The 13,391-nt window shown below is 45.1% G+C and overlaps 1 protein-coding gene across 1 annotated transcript; it reads left to right on the forward strand.

The window, feature by feature from the left end:
- Window positions 1–259: 259 nt before the first annotated feature.
- IDS (iduronate 2-sulfatase) lies at window positions 260–12,799 on the forward strand. Its single transcript, XM_032779820.2, has 9 exons — window positions 260–469; window positions 1,712–1,848; window positions 2,984–3,161; window positions 4,261–4,349; window positions 6,242–6,442; window positions 7,980–8,150; window positions 8,826–8,952; window positions 10,915–11,088; window positions 12,172–12,799. Exons 1-9 carry the CDS (start codon window positions 340–342, stop codon window positions 12,675–12,677), a joined length of 1,713 nt encoding a protein of 570 aa, XP_032635711.1. The 5' UTR covers window positions 260–339; the 3' UTR covers window positions 12,678–12,799.
- The last annotated feature ends 592 nt before the right edge of the window (window positions 12,800–13,391 follow it).

Consider the following 13,391-nt stretch of genomic DNA (forward strand, 5'->3'; position numbering starts at 1 on the left):
GCAGGCCTAACCCAGAACCCTAACTTCCCCAGCGCTGCAGGGGGTTGGATCTAGCCCATCTCCAGTGACAAGTGCTGGGGTTGGGGCTTTTCCCCATCAGAAGAAGGGGACCGATCTCTGACCTCCACCGACCTGCCCAGGCCCTGCTCTCCCTCCTCAGCGGGGGAGGGCGGACGGCGGCTCCGCCCCGCGGCTCTCCCCGCCCCGAGGAAGGGCAGAGGGGAGCCCCCCGCGCCTCTCTCCCGGCGGAGCGCAGGCCGCACACAGCAGGGTTCAGCTGCGGAGCCGTCTGCGCGGCGCGGCCTTTCGCTGCTGCTGCGTGGCTGGGCGGACCGGGAAATGCGGGCGGCTCCCCCCTGCCGCTGCCCGGCCTCTTGGCCCTGGCTGCTCGGGGTTTGCTGTGCCGAGATCCTGCTGGCTTCGGGGACCGCTGGAGCCGGGCCGAGAGGGCCGGTCCCTCCGCCCAGAGGTGCCGCTGGGACCCGGGGGAGGCGGCCTGGGAGCTGCGGTGGGGTGGGGGCTCTGCGCTGGGACCGTGCTGTGGGATCCCTGGGGGACGCCCCGGGCATGAGTGGGGCCCCGCCCCGTGCATCTGGGCCCCATGCCCGGTGTTTATTTAGCCCGCAGCAGGTGGACACTGAGGCCGGCGGGAACTGGCCTTGGCTGCGGGAGGGGTGACCGGGGGCTGTAACCCGCCCTCCCCTGGACCCTCCTGCCCAGCCCGTGTTAATCCCAGAGTGGACAAGGCAGCTGCGGTGTTAACCCTCGCTGGCGGGTCAAGGAAAACACCGGACTCCCCGCAGGGTTTATTTTGCCCACTGTGCAGGTTAGAACTGCTCCGTCTTCACTGGGGGCTAACATAGCAGAGTTCAATACACCCGCTTCCTGGGCGGGTGCGGCCTCGGTGACTTGCTGGGGAGTCTGGCAGTGAGTCCCAGGCTGGTGCCCTAACCACTGGACCAGGCGACTACTTGCCTGAGAAGGTCTGTCTGCGCTGAGCTTCCCAGCTGGGGTGGGCAGAGCACCTTAAGAGTAGCTTCCTGGATATTGTACCACAGGTGGAGGCTCAGGCTAACCCCCTGAGCTCGGACCTGGGGGTAGGCTGGGTCCAAGCTCGGGGGGCTATCCCACACCACTAGCATCAACCTCATTAGCAGAAATCCAGGCTGGGAGGCTGACTCCCAGCTGCAGTGTAGACTTACCAGTCAGGCTTGACACTGTCATCATTGGCTCATCTTTCTTTCTTTAAGCAGCAGTATTACTCTGATCAGGGTTGGATAACATGGTGACATCTTAATTTAGCTTGTGTAAAAGCGACTATAGTTTGTGAAACCTAGAAGCAGGCAAAATGTCTACTGGAAAATCTTTGCACTTGCTTAAATTGTAATCGTTCCACTTTTATTTTGTAGGTTGTTTCAATAAGTCTTTTATAAAGGTGCCCTCGGTTGCCTTAAATATTATTAATTATATTTATTGTGGTAGTTCCTTGGGGCCAGTTGAGAATGGGATCTTTGGATTATTAAACAAGTTTTTGATGATAATCCTTTTAAATGTTGTTATCTTATAAGGATGTCAGAGGCTCCGCTTGATGTTTTTAATTGGGTTAAGGAGTTAAAGTGAGGTATATGGACGTTCCAATAAGTATGCAGTTCTCAGATTAGCTTGTACTCATTGGTGCCAAAGTTAAGGTCTTGTAACTCTCTCTTTGTAGATGGCATGAATGTTCTCTTCATAGTAGCGGATGATCTGCGTCCCACTTTGGGCTGTTACGGAGACAGCCTTGTAAAATCTCCAAACATTGACCAGCTTGCATCTCGAAGCATTGTGTTCCAGAATGCCTATGCTCAAGTACGTAACACAACTTAATTTAAACATAGCATTTGTATTTCTGTAAAATACTTAATGGTTTGGGCACAGAAAGTGCTAGTGAGACCATTGAAATAGCCAGTTGCTGTATTTTAAAATATTTCAGATATAAGCTGGGCTAAACTGTATTGTGTGTTTACCTTTCCTGGAATGAGGAAAGGAACGTAATGAAGATAGTTCTCCCTGCTATTATCAGTAATGTTGTGGTACTCTAAATATCATTTAACATCAGCTCCTGGGTTTCACTAATAACAATGAGACACTATTTAAAAAAAAACAAAGCCATTTGGCACCATTGTGCACAATACCAATTCTGTGCTTTCCACCCCAAATGTAGTCTTGTAAAAGCTTATTCTATATTTACCCTCTCCCCCTTTTATGAGCATATGTTTATTCCAAATCCCTCATATTGTCGAGATCATTCGTTTTAGGGGCAACTTCTAATCATCATTCTTAAGCTCAGGACTCCAAATCTTTCTCCTTCCATTTTGCTGGGTTGGCTGGCTAGCACAACGTCTGCATTCTCAGCCCTGCCTTCACCAGGAAGCCAGAAACCAAGGCTCTGAATCTGACTAGGGAGTTTGGGATCTCAGTGGAGTTATTCTTGCCAGTATGAAACAGACATTCAGGCCTTTGGACTCTAACCTGGATCTCCCACTTGTATGTTCTTTGCATTATTGCTAAGACTACCCAGATCGCCTGTGCTCGTAACTTAATGTCAGCACAGTCCATCTGCCGTTTCCATTCCAACTCTGTTACCAGTTTTCAAAAGCATGGTCTTTGTTTGATATCACACAGTTTGTGATACTAGCTGCATAATCAAAACTCTAGCCTCTTCTCAGGAGTCTGTTAGATTGAGATCCCAAGTGCAAGAAAATACGCATGTAGCTGGACATCAGTTGGTGATGTGGGCGGTGGGCAAGAAGTGTCTAACTGATACCCAAAGTAATGATCCCAGACATCTCAGCTGGGAGCTATGTTAAACATTGCTAGTTGGATTCCACCAGCCCCTAAACATTTTGCATAATGACACCAAAATCACTTGATTGCACTTCAGATATAAACTGAATATACTCGACTTTCCGTTAGGCGTTAATTCTCCTGTCTTTTGCTTTAGCAAGCTGTGTGTGCTCCAAGCAGAGTGTCATTTCTAACTGGACGCAGGCCCGACACCACACGGCTTTATGATTTCCACTCCTACTGGAGAGTGCATGCAGGAAACTATTCCACAATACCCCAGTACTTCAAGGAGAATGGCTACACGACCATGTCTGTAGGAAAAGTGTTTCACCCTGGTATGGCTTGTAACAAAACTTAGAATCTTCATTTAACATGTTACCACCAATGAATTGTGTAATTAGGGACAGGGTTTTTTTGTTTTCTATTAAATGACCTAAAATCATTGTCATATGTCTGATGCAGAATAAAGTCCTTCTAGGTTGTCCTTGCTTTTGTAACTCTTTAAAATTTAATGGCTGATACATTTAAAAGTGGGGTGCTAACTGCACAGCGTCTTTGAACTGTGGGAATTGAGCTGTTATAACTTTTCACATACTACTTAATGTCTTGTATTCTCTAACTTGTCTAGAATTTAGACACTGCTAAAGATGCACCGAGATATAACAAAATGCATGGCCATTCTCTCAGTCTTTGGACTTAGATTTCCACATGCTTCACATTACACAGTACACTGCTTAACCACACTTCAGTCTGATGTCACCTTATTGGATGAAGAAGCATTGTATGCATGAATCATACCCCCAGTTAAGCTGCATAGAAAATGAGTTCACTATCTGAACAACACTAAAGAGTTGAAAATACTATGTACAAATAACGGCCATACTGGGTCAGACCAAAGGTCCATCTAGCCCAGTATCCTGTCTGCTGACAGCAACTGATGCCATCTGCTCCAGAAGGAGTGAACAGAACAAGTGATCCATTTCCTGTCACCCATTCCCAGCTTCTGGCAAACAGGATTTTTACAAGGTTTTTCTGTGATATTCCTCTGTTGAAACTTATTACCACTAAACTGTTTGTTGGATGTGTAGAATTTTAATGATTCTTTGTTTTACTAACAATTTGTATACACACATAAATGCTGTCATTAGTCCTGATTATTTTGTACCCAGAGCTAAACTTGCTCAAGATGCTTGAGGTTTCCCTTTCCTCATAGCCAGCTGTGTTTTAGGGACTGGTAGCTGGAGCAAATGTTTCGTCCTTTATTGCTTAAATGCTTCCTTAGTCCCTGAATTAGCTCATAAAATTAGTGGGCCTACTGGAACAGTGTCTACGTTAACGAAACAAATGAACCATGTGTATCTTGTAGCTGAACTCTTCCTAGTTGAGTGAGCTATAAGACCATTTCTAATATTTGCTTTGCTTACTACTTTCCAGGGATTTCATCCAATCATAGTGATGACTATCCGTACAGTTGGTCCATGCCACCTTTTCATCCCTCTGCTGAAAAATATGAAAACAGTAAGGTAAGCAGAAAGTTTGATTGCTTGTGGACCCAAATAAAGATGGGTGGAGGATGTTTCAGGATATAAATATATTATTACTGTCAGGTACAAGCTCTTGCTAATCTGAGTCAAATGTGTTAATTGGAAAGCTACATTTCTATGAATCTGTGATCTAGTGGGTTAGAACTGTGGAGGAAAGTCACTAGTCAAATACACTTCTGTTCATCTCCCTGACAAAAGGACATGTCTCTTTGTACGAAGTATGGTTATGCTCATTAACAGCCCGATCCTGCAAGTGCTTATGCTTGTGAGTAGTTCCCTTGAACTTGGTGGGATTACTGACACGTGTAAGTGCTTGCGAGACTGGGGGCCTTAATTTGTATTGAGAGCATTAAATCCTTTATCTCAAAACTATAGCTGTCATCTCTTGCAAATTACCTCAGTCTCTTCTCTAGGTGGTAAATTGATGTCAGCTGGCTTGGCTGAATTTGAACCAACTCTGCACAATAAGAATCCCAAAATCACTTGAGTGTAGAACTGATTAATGCATCTTTTAGTTTAGTAGATAGACACCATTTAAAACCCGCTCAAGAAGCCAGCAAGCCACCAGTTGCACAACAATGTGGGTTCTGTTTACACTCTCAGTGGGTTTCAGATGGCGTTTGTTAACTTAGGCATAAACTATGGCCTGTGGTGTAAGGATAACCTCTGTGCATGATCCTGGACCTTTGCGCATCCCAAATTAATTTGTGCTAAATTACAATACTTGATCCTGCAAAGAGGGGATTAAGACAGCCATGTTTCGACAAGCCATGTAAAACCAGAGTTTCCTGTCTTATTCAGCTTTCCAGAATGTTAGTTACAATAAGTGTCCAAAGGAATCAATGTAACATTTTTGTAAGTACTGCGCTATATGTACACTATGGTACACTATGCTGTAGCATTGTAGTGTAGATGCTTTCTGTGTCAGTGCTTCCTTTGACGTAGTTAATCCACCTCTCTGAGAGGCATGGCTGGAATTGTTCCATTGACCTAGCTACGTCTCCACTGGGGGTTAGACAGAGTAATCTGCGGTGCTCAGGACATGACATTTTTCACATTAATGTAGGTCAGTTAGTTTTTAAGACCACGATTTAGTCAAGCACTGAGTCAACAGTTACCATGCAATCATGGTATTTGATAAACTGCAATACTAGGAAGTCCCTACGTGAGACAAAATTCAGCCTTGGTATAACTGGGTTGTGAGGTTAACTGTTGAAAAGTACTGACTTCAGTGGCAACTAGTGTTTGCATCAGCCACTCGCGTCTCTCAGTGTACAGCGTACATTTAGCATATGCTCCAAAGGCCAGCTTCTCTTCTCAACCCCTTACAACAGTCAGTCTTTCTCTAGTGACTAAATATCAGCCACTGTTGGCACATACCAAGAAACTAGTGGGTCAGATAATTGCTCCCAAGATAGCATTCCATGAGTCCTCAGAGTCAGAGGGAGCAAAAGGGAAGATTGGTCACGTAACCAATTTCTAACCACTCACCAATGAGCCACAGAGCCTTGGTTTCCTGGATTCTAGAACTTTGGTATCACAGCCTCAAGCCAACTGTAGAGCTAGGATTCTGCTTCTTATTGGATGCAGATAAAAGCTGCCTGTTTGTCTGGTGTATATCTGAGCTCAGGAAAATGCTGCTGTTTTTTCCTCTCTGGTTTTGATCAGCTTACCTAGAACATGGCAACCCTTCTTTAGCACTAACACTAGCCACTAATTTCCCGATCAGACTTTAATGCACACCTCTTGTGTGGTGGCAGAGTGATCCTTCTGAGTAGAGTCAGACATGAATTGCTCTTGAAGCCTATGGGATGTGTGTATTCTTAGTTTAATAGAATTAAAGTCGATATTTCATCTTTGTTTTCCTGAAGACTTGTAAAGGAAAAGATGGAGAGCTTCATGCCAACTTGGTTTGCCCAGTTGATGTGGCAGAAGTGCCCTTGGGTACCTTGCCAGATATGCAGAGCACCAAAGAGGCCAGACGCTTATTGAACATCATGAAAACAAAGAACCGTAAATTCTTCCTGGCTGTCGGTTATCACAAACCACACATTCCCCTGAGGTATCCTAAGGTAAGGAAGGCTGGAATAAAACCATCTCACTGGGTTTTATGGTGAATGAAACCTCATCCAAAGTTATTCAATGAGCAGCATTAACCTTTTAAAAATTATTTTCACAAGTATCTTACACTGTTACTCTAAAGCAAGATGAAAAATATTCTTGCACTGAAAAGCTGAGACACACTCGTAGCAGCCGTCATAGAAAAGTAACTCAGAGTTGAAGTCCATATTCTTTTTAAATGTTTTAATCTGAGCAGTGTGTTCACAGAGCATTAAGTGCCAGACTAAAATCCCACCCTTTCTCAGTGAGTTAGTACCTGCTGAACATTATTGTAACTCTTGTGCAGTGAGGTATACTCTGTCTGAGGGTGGCAGAATGAGGCCCTAAATGATTTCCATCCTGATCTTCCCCATTTATGTTAATGACAAAAGTTCCACTGAGTTCTGAGGGAGCAGGATTGGGCCCTGTGTTTTTGAGAAGACTTCACTTGGTGACAAATGCTGTAGGTCTCTCCCATGTCTGAGGTGAGTAGTCTGTGCCGTGAGCCAGTTAGGTGCCATGCACAACAGCTTGGTACAATGTTATCTTCTGCAAGTCTCCTGAATAGATGCTCTGTGCTAAAAGCACAGATTAGGTTGGTGCTTGCCAACATACCTTAACCAGCTACCTCTGAGTACCCTTTACATTGAGAAACTTATTTTCTTAAAGGTGAAGTGAAGGTGGTGGTGGTGGTGGGGACACCGAAGGGGAAGTGGTTACTGCTTTATGATGTATAAAGAAGGCTTTGGAGGGGATCTTTTTGCCCTTTTTTTTTTTTTTTTTAAGCCTTTGAAATATCAGCTCTTGTTTGCTGGAGGTCTCATAGATTCTGAGCTTCCTCCACCCTTAATTGATAGGCAAAGGGTTGAATCTTTAATGAGGGTGTTCCTTTTTACTAACTTTTCCTCGGGCATTGTGAGATAGGGAGTATTAGCAAAGCCAGTGTTTTAAACAGTGAGAGTAAAAATCACTGCTTCCCCCTTTAGCTAATTGAGTTTCATGTGTGTGGTCAGTCTGCCATAATCCAACTAGTTCTATGGGCATCTGTAGCCTTCCAAGAAAAGCAGGAGAGACAAGACCTGAATGTCTAAAGTAAGCAAGTTAAGCCAACAAACAACCACTTCTTGGAAGAATAAACCTTTCAGGCTTTTAAAAATAAACCCCAAAGAAGCTAGAAGAGGTACAAATCCTTGGTTTTTCTTTGCTCTGTGTTTCAGTTGATTCTCAGTGCTCTAAATGAGTGCTATGCTGCTGGGATGCCATATAGCAAAATAAAAGTGGATGCTTGGCTATGGAAATCATAGGAGAAGTAGGATTGACATATAACATTGCAGTAATCCTGAGAACATTACACGACAGCAGTACAATCTGTACCATCAACACCTGAGTTCCTGTTTGAAGTTTCAAGGTGCCCTTCACAAAAAATGGAGAAGGAATCCAACTTTATAACTGCAAACCTTAGTCTTGCTGTACCGAAATCTTAATACCTGTTTGCATTGTATTGTGAAGGAATTTCTCAAGCTGTACCCACTGGAAAACATCACACTAGCCCCAGACCCTCGGGTACCTGAAGAACTGCCTGCTGTCGCATACAACCCCTGGACGGATATTCGACAAAGGGAGGACGTCCAGGCGTTAAACGTCAGCTTCCCTTATGGACCAATTCCAGAAGAATTCCAGGTAAGCAGCCCAAGTGTTGCTTTGAAATCAGAATTCCCTAGATCACAGTTCAGTGCAAGGTAGCACAGGCTGCTGTTATTAACAGTGAAATGTTTCAAGGTGCATCCAGCTTTTGACACTCTGGAGAGCTCGCATACCCTGCCTCACAGCTGTCAGACCAGCCTTTGTTGTAACTGAGTTGTGAGGTGTCAGACTAGCAGAGAGTAGGCTGAGGGTGAGTCTGCGTGGTAGCGTGTAATACTCCTGCTCCCACTCTTGTTTCTGGGCTGCGAGTGCTGCAGGGGAGGTGTGTTCAGAACCTAACAGGAATGTTATCACTACCCTGGAGCAATCCATCTGCCTTTACTAGCCCTTCCTTTTTAAGGACCTCCAGTAGCCTTCCTTCTGGGAAGACACTGACTCCTGTGGGGCATTGCTGGAGCAACAGAGTGCTGGCTGGGACTCCTAAGGAACAGCATTGATTAGCTCAGAGCTTCTTGCTTTAAAGAACATGTAGGAAATATTTGGAATTTCTTAGTTGGTCCCTCTGTTAAATTTAACTCGGGGCATGAATTATTTGCAGACAGTTGAAAATAAAACTTTACAGTGAAAATGCTGCAAGACCTTTTATTAGAGCAGAGCTAGCAAGTGTATGTACAATTGAAGCAACTCTCCTTTTTTCGGAATAACTTGCAGCGGCAGATTCGTCAGAGCTATTTTGCAGCAGTTTCTTACCTGGATACGCAGGTTGGCCTGCTACTGAATGCCTTGGATGATGTTGGGCTCTCGAATAACACAATTGTGATGTTTACTGCTGACCATGGTAAGCATTCAAATACTTCCATGGCTATATGCAAACAACTCTCTTCTGAACTGTGAAAGTTAATCCTGCCATATCAATCACTTTCATGTTTGCCCTATGTACCTTACTTGGTGGCCTCTAGTTAATACACTTCTAAGGCCTGGTCTACACTGGGGTGGGGGAATCGATCTAAGATACACAACCTCAGCTACGAGAATAGTGTAGCTGAAGTCAACGTATCTTAGATCGACTTAGAATCACTTACTTTGCGTCCTTGCGGGGCGGGATCGATGGCCGCCGCTCCCCCATCGACTCCACTTCCGCCTCTCGCCGAGCTGGAGTTCAGCAGTCAACGGGAGAGTGATCGGGGATCGATTTATTGCGTCTACACTACATGTGATAAATCAATCCCTGATAGATCGATCGCTATCCGTCGATCCGGCAGGTAGTGTAGACATACCCTAACACATGCTTCCATGGTTGCAGAACTTCTTTGTCCCTGCAGGTAGTTCTCTCCCTACTCATGTAGAGGGTTTGCTGTTGAGAGGTGAGCCCTCTCATAGTTCAGTAGCCTAAACCTGCAGCATTTTCAGCTCTTTCTGCCCCAGGGAGTGACTCCTGCTGGAAGAGCACTGCCCTGGGGTAGCTCCCCCATCACCATTTGTAGAAGCCCCATCTGCTGAAGTGGGTAGCAAACTTTCTCATTAACTGATCAACTGCAATTTCTTTCACTTGTGCTTGCAGTTGCAAAATGTCTAAACCAACAACTCAGCAATACAGCTACAGTCCATGTTGCAGGGATCGGGCACTCTGTAGCGAATAGCGCTATGAATGCCATTTTAATTGAGGATGGGCGGGGAATGCCTCAAATATCTAGGGAGATTGAGAACTACTTAACTGTTTGTTTGAGACTTGCCACTACACCGCTCTAGGCTAGATGGCCTATTCTAAGATCCTTCCTTAGGAATACTTTAGCTGGCTTAACTAGTTAGTGAGTTAGAGAATAGAAGCATTAATAGTGTTTTGTATTAAAATCACTGGATTAGATATGCTTCCTTATATGCAGGTGTGACCTGGGGTCATTCTTGTGTAGACTCAGTTCTTCTTTCTCCCTTGCCCTGTCTCACTAAACTGAGCTATAGTTCCAGGACCTCAGTTTGCTGAGCAATCACAAAATAATATTCTCAAAACATTGAACATTGATGATGGTTCTTTTTTAGAGCGTGCTTCCTTTAGGGTGACCAGATGTCCTGATTTTATAGGGACAGTCCCGATTTTTGTGTTTTTTTTTCCTTCTAAAGGCTCCTATTACCCCCCACCCCATCCTGATTTTTCACATTTGCTCTTTGGTTACCCTCCCCTCCCCACCCATTCCTCCCCACCCTCTGGTGAGGCTGGTGGGTGAATATACCAGAAAAGAGTGGCACATGAGCCATCCGCTCCCTCTTAAAGGATTGGGGCATTGTTGGGCAAGATTCCAAAGAGTTTTGATCTCACCTTGGTTCTTTAGGGATGATTTGACAACCTGGCTCCAAGGGCTGCTCAGTGACAGAGTAACATAGAGCTGGCAGCTATGTAAATGTTACGTGAATGCTTCAAGGAACTGATCTGGAGATGCATATGTGCAAAATAACAAGCCCCAATTCCTCCTTCATGCTGCATTTTTAAGACTTGAATGCTTGCTCTAATTGGGGAACAGGGGGGCCGGGGCAGGAGTAGCTGCTTAATTGGTGAAAGAGCATCATGGTGCAAGATTTTGTTGATTCTTTAAACAGTTTCCGTTTTGGAGAAAACTCTCAGTACGGTTAAACGCAGATTGATATTTACAAGCTAAAATAAACTTAATAACTGAATAGTGCCTCAAGGACCACAGGTCACTGCTGTTGGGAGCAGGCGAATCTGTCTGCTTGGCGGTTCATAACGGAAATGATCACTAAGCTAGCAATCTAGTATTTTCTGTAAATGATGTTTTGTATCCTCTAGGATGGTCTCTGGGTGAACACGGAGAATGGGCGAAATACAGCAATTTTGATGTCGCTACCCGAGTGCCACTGACGTTCTATGTACCAGGGAAGACGTCTTCCTTTGCTCGTCCAGGAGAAAGAGTCTTCCCCTACCTTGACCCCTTCACGCATGTATCAGACTCTGTAGCTGCAGGTACGTTTTCAGCAATTGCATAAGCACGTGCAATTGCAGTCCCGTATCTTAACCGAACGATTGTGCTTGCCATCGGCAGACAGGTCAGTGGGATTGAAGCTTCTTAGGAGCTGCTTCCTGTTGCTGCCAGGGGGCTAAGCCTGAGTGCTGATGCCCTGGGGTTAAAAGGTTTGCCCAGGTTTCCAGTCTGCACTACTGTACGATATTGAACACACAAAGATTGACGTCTAGTCTCTCAGCTCAGTGACTAGGAAAGTCTGTGCAATCGTCAGTCCTCAGTGTGCCCTAAGTTCAGCATGATCATGCTTTGTCGCCTACATAAAGGAGGCAAGATGCGTCTACAGCAGAAACCAATTTGGCACTTCTGTTCCAAGTGCAGAACTGAGAGAGCAGTGGGAGTTGCTGGTCAAAATGTGTTTGCCCTGCAGATTTAAATAAAGCTTGCACAAGGCTCTTCCATCTAGTGTTTGGTTCTGGCTAATGCCATCAGTCTTGGTCTTTGTGGCCATGGTGCTCATGCAGAGCAAGACTTAAAATCATCTGTGAATATAAGTGTTTGCTTCAGCTAGATCTTCATTAGTGGAAACAGCTACAGGGCTGCATTAATGAAAAGGAAGCCCTATTTTTATGTTGGTTAGGCCTAAAGGATACCTTTGATAGTGGCTTCAGCTGTCACTGCAGCAGCAGTTGGTTTGCAGTTGTGCTGATGTATGCAGTGAGGGCACCAGAAAGCAATGTTTTGGTAGAACTTGCCACCATCAAGCAATTAACATGGTAATTTATCTTTTTTGAAAAGCCTCTCCTCAAAGGAGGAGACAGTACTTCCCAAGGCACTGGTTAGAACATTTGAGGAATAGAAGAGGGAAAAACTAGTATTCTCCTCTTGGTGTTAAGTTTGGTATAAATACCTCCATGGATAGGTATCCTCTGAACTACAAGACACGCTTACCCAGTGGTGTTGCCCTATGAACTAAATGCAAAATGCACCTGATAAAGAGCTCCTCTGGTAAAGCATCTAAAAAGATGAGATACAGGCTGATGAGCCATGCTATTCTCTAACTTGTATTTTGATGCTTTTTCTAGGAAAAACCAAAAAAATGGTTGAGCTTATATCTCTCTTCTCAACGCTCGCTGAACTTGCAGGCCTGTGGGTTCCTCCGGTGTGCCCTGAGCCTTCATTTCATGTTGCGCTCTGCACCCAGGGGCCTAGTATTGTTCAGCATTTTAACTCCAATGAAGAGGAGGATGATTATGACACTGACTATGACCATGACTATGACATTGAAGCTGACCATGAGGAGCCTATAGCTTTCAGCCAGTATCCACGACCTGCAGACACTCCTCAGTGGGACTCTGATAAACCAGAGCTGAAAGACATAAAAATAATGGGGTATTCCATGCGTACCGTTGACTATCGTTATACTGTGTGGGTTGGGTTTAATCCCAGTAACTTTAGTGCTGATTTGCAGGATGTCCATGCAGGAGAGCTGTACATGGTAGGAAGTGATCCCAATGAGGATCATAACATATATAATAGTAGTCTGCATGGGAACCTTGTCAAAAAGTTTCTTAGGTTCTTGAGGCATTAGGTCTGGGGATCTCCCTGTGGGTGCACTCTTGCTGCTGAAGTAATATGACACTTTCCTTTTTGTATAAACTTTGTGTTGTGCACAAAGCAACTGGCTGAATTAAACTCCTGTTCGTACAAAAACAGTAGCTGTTGGTTTCGTCTTGTTACAGTGCACTGGGGGCTTTAGCTTGACAGATTTCAGATTAGTTAGAGCAATAAATAGCTTCCATGTGCGTGCTTCTTAAAGGGCTGTGCAAAGGTGGACAATTATATACTCAGGTAAGTACTTGCACGGTCCCCAACACTGCAGTATCTGATAGCTTCCCCAATGAAAAGGAAAAGTATACTCCCTCTGCCAGATGGGGTAGCTTGAAAGGTAGCAGAGTGTGTAACTTGCTTGTGTATGTGCAAGTCTGTGCAGAGCGTATCATGTAAAACCTAAGTCAAAAATGGGTTTTGTAAGCAGTGTCCTCGTAAGTAAAATGGGGAGACTAAAGTGTAGATGTGACGGGGTGTGCCAGGCCCTTGGAGACACCCTGCTGGAAGCCTTGTGGTCCTACCACACCCCACCCCAGAAAAGGTGCAGTGAAGGTGGGTCCTCCAGGCCTGCCTAGAAAGGCTGCACGGAAGTGGCCAATCAGTGCAGCAGGCCCAATTAAAAGGAGCTGCAGGGCAGTTGCTGGCTAGGACCAGAAGGGGTAGGGCACTGGTACTCCCAAGGCAAGGAGGCCCG

Source organism: Chelonoidis abingdonii, chromosome 8 (assembly GCF_003597395.2).
Source record: "Chelonoidis abingdonii isolate Lonesome George chromosome 8, CheloAbing_2.0, whole genome shotgun sequence".
Classification (NCBI taxonomy): domain Eukaryota; kingdom Metazoa; phylum Chordata; order Testudines; family Testudinidae; genus Chelonoidis; species Chelonoidis abingdonii.

Excerpts from the sequence above, each read along its gene's own strand:
- IDS (XM_032779820.2), top strand. The coding sequence starts at position 340 with ATGCGGGCGGCTCCCCCCTGCCGCTGCCCGGCCTCTTGGCCCTGGCTG. Across the intron at positions 6,443-7,979 it reads TTCCCCTGAGGTATCCTAAG|GAATTTCTCAAGCTGTACCC; the intron begins GTAAGGAAGGCT and ends TGTATTGTGAAG. Across the intron at positions 8,953-10,914 it reads GATGTTTACTGCTGACCATG|GATGGTCTCTGGGTGAACAC; the intron begins GTAAGCATTCAA and ends TGTATCCTCTAG.